We start from the raw sequence: 8,151 nt of genomic DNA, 5'->3' as shown, positions 1-8,151 counted from the left end.
TTGACTTTGAAAAAATATTAAGCAATAATGTTTTACCTCATGTAAGTGTTCTACTCTGTCCTTTGTGTGCACATTTGGTCTATAATCTATTAACTAAAGAAATGCTAATTCAAATTGGAACACCAATTGCTCTTAAAATTCTCAATGGTGTAAACACAATATCAATTAGTTTATTACTAATTCATTTAGCAAATGACATACAGAGGAAACTTTTGCATCGAAACAGTTTCTAGGGCACTTTACAGAAGAATGAAACTCTGTCCTTATGACTTCCACACACATCAAAAAATGAAATTTTCAATACAGATTTTCTCATACCCTGTAACTTCTCCAAACTGGTTAATTTTCTCATTGCTGTGGAGGTATCTAATGTGTTTAGAGGATTCAAAACCAAAAATCACATTAACAATCTCGAGTTTTGTGGTGAAAATTTCTCAATTAGGTACTCTCAACATAAAAATAAGAAACATATCCTCAGAGGATATATAAATCTGAGTAGAATTCACAAACTTTTGATAATATTCATTGAGGATAGTGTTATGCACAAGAAAAGTTCCAAGAAAATTCTTTTCCAGAAGGTCTTTTGGTAAACGTCATTACTATCATTTTCTTATTGGAAATGAGTTCTGAGTTGACTACAAATCCTTTTTGTTCTTAAGGTGTAGAATGTCACTGACATTTACCAATGAGTGAAGATATTTGACATTGTGTCTAAGGTCTTCAAATCGCTGCCGAACTGAGTACATACAGAAATTTGCACTGATGTTTGCCACAGATGAGAACTTAATTACATCAAACAGTTACATTCAATAAAATAATACAAGCATTAAGTATAATCAAAATGCTAAAAACTGAAAGTAAATTTTGTTTAATGTGTCTCAAAAGGCAGCCCATAACAAAAACACACATACGGCATTACAGTGTTCATAACCATGACAATGAATGTGCTGCTTAGTGAAAACATATGAGAAGTCACCCACACACACAAAAAATAGTACAAAAACATATTTAAAAACAACAACATCAGACGGCCATAACAAACTCAACCCACTAATGATATGCTATTCACAAATGACACAGTTGTGAAATTATTGCTTATCCATTTCAATAACTACATAATTCACAACTCTTAACACCTTTAAACAAAATGTTTACAACTGCAGTACCAAAAAGAAATAAATAATTCTAATATGCCAACATAATACTTCTGAATTGACCTCAGCATGAACGAAGTTTGATTTTGAGAAATGCTCTTCACATACTGTTAAATTTGTAGGAAACTGAATGATCACATTTATTAAAAATGATACAAAGATGTATTTTCAGATTGTTTACACAATTATTCAATGAATATTAGTATGTCACCTATATCACACTACCTGCTGAATGCATTAGAACACAACTTTCAATCACAACTTTACACAACTGACTCACTATTACTTCCATGGAATTAATGTTTAATAACAGTCAATATTTGTCACTAGCAGTCTTCTTCCTCCACTTCATCAGAAAAAAAGATCACATCTTTTCTAAGTTGCATATCAAGCTGTCAGTAATAGAAAAACTTTTGCTGAAATAGTCTTTGCAACTTCAATTAAAACTCATCATGAGTGTGCGAGTCCTGCAAAAGAAAAAAAGAGGAATAATTGTTAGAAATAAGCCACCCAACAAGCTGTCTAAGCACTTGTTATCTCAAGAGATAGTTACCAAACATTTCACTTTCTCACTTCCTCCCACTCTTATCCCTATGATATAGCAGCTGGCCAGAGAGAGAGAAAGAGGGAGATGCACACAAAATGTAGAGGTCTGAAAACTTCATGCCTATACAGATTGGGCTGTGCCAAAGTTAGTAATCAAAATGACACGCAATACCACTTTATATAAATATTTTGGTTTCAATTCCACTTGTACAACAGCAAAAGTGCACTTAAGGTGTTTGCAGCTCTTCCACTGAGTGCTGCTATTAATAACATATCTGGTGATGAATTATGCGTAGTGAACTGGTCAAGTCATTAAAAAGGTGTGGATAACCAACCGCAATGCTTGTTCACAACTCCTTTTGCTTTGCCAATTACACTAGCTGGTTTTTTTATTTCACTCACAGGAATTGCACTTGGAAAATTAATTAAATATCTGTGACAACCAAGATGGTAAATGTCATTGCTGCAAGTGACCATAGATGCTGACACACACACACACACACACACACACACACACACACACACACACACACAGAGAGAGAGAGAGAGGAGAGAGAGAGAGAGAGAGAGAGAGAGAGAGAGAGAGAGAGAGAGAGAGAGAGAGAGATTCGCACTGACTACCATATACTATCACCAGACTAGCTACAAACAATGACCATGAATAGTCAACAGCAGCATGTAACAGAAGAGCAATGGTGAATAAGTGCACTTTAGCCTGGACAAGATTTAAGCACCTGTTAACTCTCCCAACAGCTTTCATGGTGGGCAGAGGGGAAGATGGGAGGAGGGGGTCCTCTAACACTTTTTCACACAGCTCACTGTGTGAGTGGTTGGATACTTCCAGTAGCAGTCAAACTGCTGAGACACTGAATAGCTTAATTATGTTTTCTATGCATGCTGAAAGTTGTACAGAATATATGCAGAACAGAATTAACTGATTTACACTACAAACACAGCAGCCTGAAAACAACACTAGCTGACAAAAATATGCTTCAACTGCACTACATTCCATCTTCCATGCACACATTAATAACTTAAATATGGGAACAGGTATGACAAGGATACACCAAGTGATCATACAATTATGGAAGACTTAGATGCAAGAGACCTGCCCAGTTCACCAATGCTGCACATCCTACTCCAGTCCTGTCAGGCTCGTCCTATCTCAACAGAGGCAGCACCACCTGTGAAAGCAGCCTGTCATACCAGTTCTGCTGCAAGTTCTGTTATGGCATTTTATTTGGGGATAATCACCAAGCAGCTGACCACCAGAGTAAATGGTGACTCACAAGCTAAGGTCAAGAACAGTTTACCATACAGTACCACCACTATACTACCGAGGACAACATACTCTGGTTCAATGGCTGCTTCACAACCAGTGCTACATAAATCCCTCCCTCCAGAACCAGCTACTCTTAACTACTTAGGTGGGAGTTATCCGTGCAACGCACACCCTTTGCACCAGTAATCTTCCCAAGTTCACCCACTGTTTCCACACCCTCCACCCAACAGTTTCCCCTTCCCTGTCAATATAAGAAGGGTAAAATAACTGACACAAAATTACAGAAATTACATAGAATTGATGTAGAATTCTTGAATGTGTTCTCAGGTCGAATACAATAAATTTTCTTGGGAGAGAAAAATCTTCTGCCCACAAATCCATATAGATCTACATCACTCATGTGAAAAAACAGCTTGCCCGTTTCTCACATGATCTCATGCAAACCTGGATGAAGGGCAAAACGCACGTTCCATACTCCCAGATTTCCTGAAAGCATCTGACATAGAACCCCACTGCAGACTAAAAGGTATTAATATATGAAATCGGTTTCCAGACATGGGAGTGGCTTTAAGATTAAATTATAGAACCTAATACATTGTCTCGAGGGTCTCTTCAGGTATGCTCATGGGAAGTATGACATGACCACTAATTCTCTACATACATTAATGATGGATAAGGTGAGCCTCAATCTGCAGCTGTTTGCTGATGAGACTGGTGTGCTGGATAGTGTCACTGACTATAAGAGGATACAAGGTGACACACTAAGGTTTTAGTCAATGTGATGACAACTTGCTCTTAATGTAAAAAAGAAGAAAATGCAAGTTAATGCAGATGGGCACGAAAAACAACCCTATAATGTCCAAATACAGCATTAATAGTATGATGCTTGACAGTCACATCTATTACATACCTAAGTGTAACATTGCAGAATTATTAACTGGAACAGCACATCAGGTAACAGGGAAGGCAAATGTTCAATTTCAGTTCATTGGGAGAATTTTAGAAAAGTGTGGTTCATCTGTAAAGGAAACACATACAGAACCCTAGTGCAACACACACTTTACTACTGTGAGTGTTCGGGATCCCAGAACAGGAAGACACTGAAGCACTTCAAGACAGGCTACTAGATTTAGTATCACTCATTTCGATCAATGCGCTACTATGAAGATGCTTTGTGCACTTACATGGGAATTCCTGGAGGGAAGACTTATTATGCAGAAGGCTGTTTAGAAAATTTAGAGAAACAGTGCTAAGTTGACAGCAGAACAAAACTATTGCCATCATACTTTTGCAGAAGAACCATGAAGATATGGAAAATTACGGCCCATATGGAGTATATGGACAGTAATTCTGCAGTCCCTCCATTTCTAAGGTGAACAGGAAAATAAATGGCTCGTAGTGATACAAGGTACCCTCCACCATGTACCAAACTGTCGCTCACAGTATGTATGTAGATACGCAAAAACCATACATCTGGCTAGAAGTGAATAACTTCTAAAGGAAAACTAGTTGAATAATCAAATTCAGTTTACAAACTATTCAAGGTGAGTCAGGAGGAAAGGTATTTTCTTTGAGGAATGATAGTATTAGTGATTCTGAACAAAAAACTTCATATGGACATATGCCACCAATTGGTTTCAATATCACTTTTGTATGATTTTCTTGAGTAACACTATAACCGCACCCTCCAAAGAAAACATGTCCCAGCACACAAACTATATAAGGTTCCTACAAAAATAAGGTCCTATTAATTTTTTTGCTCTAGAACTAATGATTTGGGCGAAGAAAGCATGAGAATGTCGAAAAACTCGCTTGACGTGCATACACTGTAGCTTACGTAGTAGTTGTACGCCAATTTGAGGTAGTTTCCCCAACTCGTCTCAACTTGCTCTACACTATTGTTGCAAACTGAAAACTTCAAAATCGCCTACAAAAACTGTAAGCTACAGTGCATGTGCGTCAAGCGAGTTTTTCCAACATTCTTGCACTCTTCGCACAAACCATTAGTTCTAGAGAAAATATGAACACGAACTTTTTAGTAGGAAATTTAATATAGTTTAATTTTGTACTGTGACAAGTTTTTGCTGGAGTGTGCGGTTTTCGAGGTAGCCGAGAAAAACTTACAAAAGTGACATTAAATGTCTTCTATCTCTGAAACCATTCTTTCCTTTTTGTTCAGAGTCACTAATACTACCACCCCTCAAAGCATGCACCTTTTCTCCTGACTTGCCCTGTATTAAAAGCCTGTACATTTTACATTTAAATAATACTTTTTCTAACAGATCTAGTATTACCTCTTCACCAGATTCTGGAGGATCACTCGTTTCGTCGTCATCATCATCTTCATTCTCATCTTCATCCTCATCATCTTCTTCATCCTTTTTGGAAGACTTTTCCTCCTCTTCTCTCTTTTTCCTCTCCTCTTCATCCTGTTGCTCTTTCATTTTCTTTTCACCAGCCTGAACAAGAATAGAATTATGTTAGTACAACAGTGTGTACAGTGTTACCTCAGAAAATAAATATTTAATCCCACTTACAGATCTGGGCCTCCACAATTCTTCTCCCACTTGTTTAGCATGGTCTGGATCATCAGTTATCAGAATGTTATCAAAAATAGTTCCCGATTTTACTTGCCACAAGTCAAAACCAATAGCACAAACCTCATTCTTCAAATATAGTTCTGGGTCTGGTGAATATTCAGGGTTGTCAATTTCAGGATGAATCCAAGGCCCCTATATAAAATAAGAAAATTAAATTTGTGCCACATAAATTTAAAGACAATTATGAACAAATATATTAAAGCAGCTTGAAATACCTTACACTCACTTTGTAAAACAATGAACAATGGCTATAACAGAATGAACCTCATGCACAAGAAATTAAAATCTCATTTCTTAGGCATGAATAAAGCTATCATCCCAGCACATCATTGAGAGTTTCATATGAAATCATGGCCCTCACATTTGATTTAGGTGCAAAGTATCTTACCTTGTAATTAGGGTTATCAATTTGTTTAGGTTTCCATTCACCCTTGAAGTCTGGGTTGTCAATCATAGGGGGTTCCCATTCACCATCCATTTCATCATCCCAATCTTCTGGCTTACTGGCATCAGGGTCAGGAATATGCTCTGGCTTGTCCCAATCGTCTGGTTTCTTGTCATCAGGGTCATCAATAGTAGGACGATCATCCCAGTCTGCTGGTTTCTTTGCTTCTGGATCCTTTATCTTCTTCGGTGGCAGAAAGTTCCAGTCTGCTTCTAGTTCTCCAGACTCCACTTTCTCATTGTCTATTAACACCTTTAGAAGGGAAATCATTTTAGTGATTATTTCCGAAACACTGATATATGGGTAAGGTTAAAATAATTTCAATGCAAAAACATACCTCATATGTGTTGTCAGGCTTAACCACCAAAGTGTATAAATGTGTGTAAACATCATCCTTGCATCTTATTTCCTTGTTGATTAGCAAGTTCTTTCCTTTGTAATTAAAGATTACATGAACTTTCTTAGTGCCAGGACCACAAATGTCAGGACCTATAAAAGGAAGTTTGATTAATTTTATACTTACAATACTGCCAAATTTGCCTCTCCCCCCCCCCCCCCCACACACACAATTGTTCCATATTACCTATTCTTCCAATAAACTACATATTTGCTGCACAGTAAAATTAGTACAACCAGAACTTAGAAAGAGCATCACACAAAACACACAAAGCACCTTACCTGACTGTCTTCAAGGACTTTTGGATTTTCATAGTGAGTAACACTAATAAAACAATTAGCAAGCTCACAGAATGCCCAAATATAAATTTAACTGCTTTCATACATTAAATCCTTGATTCTGATAAAACTACACTTTCAAAAACTAAATCCATCTCATTATCCACCTCATTTTAACAGCAAGCAAAATCGCCAGGGATGGTAATGTGACCAGCAGTACAGCAAGAAAACATGAAATCAGTACTATAACAATCCTATCCCTTAAGATTCCAATTATTTCATGTGTGCATGGTCTGGAAGGAACAAATTTAATGGTTCATTGGAAAGAAGTTTCCATTCATTTTTGAATTTCTTCCAATAAATTCTGCTCACACCATTAAAACTGAAGAGTGAAAAATTAATAAACAGCTCTGCTATTTTCAAATCTGCTTGCACGTGAGCTTCACCAATTATCTACGCAAACTAATCTGCCATGATGGCAGTCACATGGAATAAGATTTGTTGACATTGCGAAAGGTGTATCTCCAGCAACGATGTTTCCGCCCCCTTGATTAATACATTAGAACGTGTCAATTATACCTAATATCTACTTTTCGTGTTTTAATAATGTTCTTAAACATGAAAACCAGTACGGAATGCAGTGACGATCTAAGAAAATAAAATGTAAAATAAAGCTCTTGTACACGAGTTCTTCCTGAAATGGGTACCATATGCCGGGATTGGACTTACCAAACATAAGAAGGTATGGTGAGTCACCGTGCATGTCTTTCTGGTCCAAACCACAGTCAAAAACTTTAAGGTATCCTCCGCCACAGTCTATATTCTGTTCATGCTTCACTGTAAATTGTATAACCAGAGGCTTTTCTTTACTACTAAATGGCTTGAACTTCGTGGATAATGCATAGAACCTCGCGTCTTGAGATGTCTGGATACCTGCAAAAATAAAGAAAATTGTCACATGCAGAATTTAAAAAATTGAAAATTTTAAATTGATTCTTTGCGTAAAATAAGGGTTCCTACCTTTATCTTCTTCTGGGTCATTGAAGAACTTGCCGGCACTACGGACGAACTTGCCGAACTCCTTTCCCGGATGCTCCGAGTACACCCAATTGCTTTCCCACGTATCTGAACATCAGTCATAAAAAATTCTGTATTTTTCTATTACACGGCAAATAATATATTGTCAGTGGTAAACTATAACTACGAAAAATAACGAGGAAATCATAGAAAATGTAAAGACATGATAGATTTGTCATAACGTGACAAGCGGTAAGTTATCCCGTTACTTACCGTCAGCAAACTTCTCTTCATAGTAAACTTCACTATTAACTTCCGAAAACGCTAAAAACGCGAATACTAAAACTAGGAACCTCATTGCGGAGGATGCTATAACCTACTCGCCACCCCGATGCAAACTTGACAACGTACACAGAAATATACAACCAACAC

At 37.2% G+C, this 8,151-nt stretch overlaps 1 protein-coding gene across 1 annotated transcript; it reads right to left on the bottom strand.

The window, feature by feature from the left end:
- Positions 1–852: 852 nt before the first annotated feature.
- Positions 853–8,141, bottom strand: LOC126355959 (calreticulin). Its single transcript, XM_050006560.1, has 8 exons — positions 7,993–8,141; positions 7,723–7,827; positions 7,432–7,635; positions 6,365–6,516; positions 5,971–6,279; positions 5,520–5,714; positions 5,277–5,441; positions 853–1,621 (listed from the first exon to the last, which is right to left on the bottom strand). Exons 1-8 carry the CDS (start codon positions 8,075–8,077, stop codon positions 1,595–1,597), a joined length of 1,242 nt encoding a protein of 413 aa, XP_049862517.1. The 5' UTR covers positions 8,078–8,141; the 3' UTR covers positions 853–1,594.
- Positions 8,142–8,151: the final 10 nt, after the last annotated feature.

The sequence above is a fragment of the Schistocerca gregaria genome, chromosome 1 (assembly GCF_023897955.1).
Source record: "Schistocerca gregaria isolate iqSchGreg1 chromosome 1, iqSchGreg1.2, whole genome shotgun sequence".
In the NCBI taxonomy this organism is placed as follows: Eukaryota; Metazoa; Arthropoda; class Insecta; order Orthoptera; family Acrididae; genus Schistocerca; species Schistocerca gregaria.
Note: the sequence above shows the minus strand (reverse complement) of the source record. Positions and strands in the feature narration are given on the sequence as shown.

Bases quoted from the DNA above. Each gene is read 5' to 3' on its own strand.
- LOC126355959 (XM_050006560.1), bottom strand. From the start codon at position 8,077: ATGAGGTTCCTAGTTTTAGTATTCGCGTTTTTAGCGTTTTCGGAAGTT. The intron at 7,828-7,992 runs GTAAGTAACGGG...ACTGATGTTCAG, and splicing joins TGAAGAGAAGTTTGCTGACG to ATACGTGGGAAAGCAATTGG. The intron at 5,442-5,519 runs GTAAGTGGGATT...ATTCTTGTTCAG, and splicing joins AATTGTGGAGGCCCAGATCT to GCTGGTGAAAAGAAAATGAA.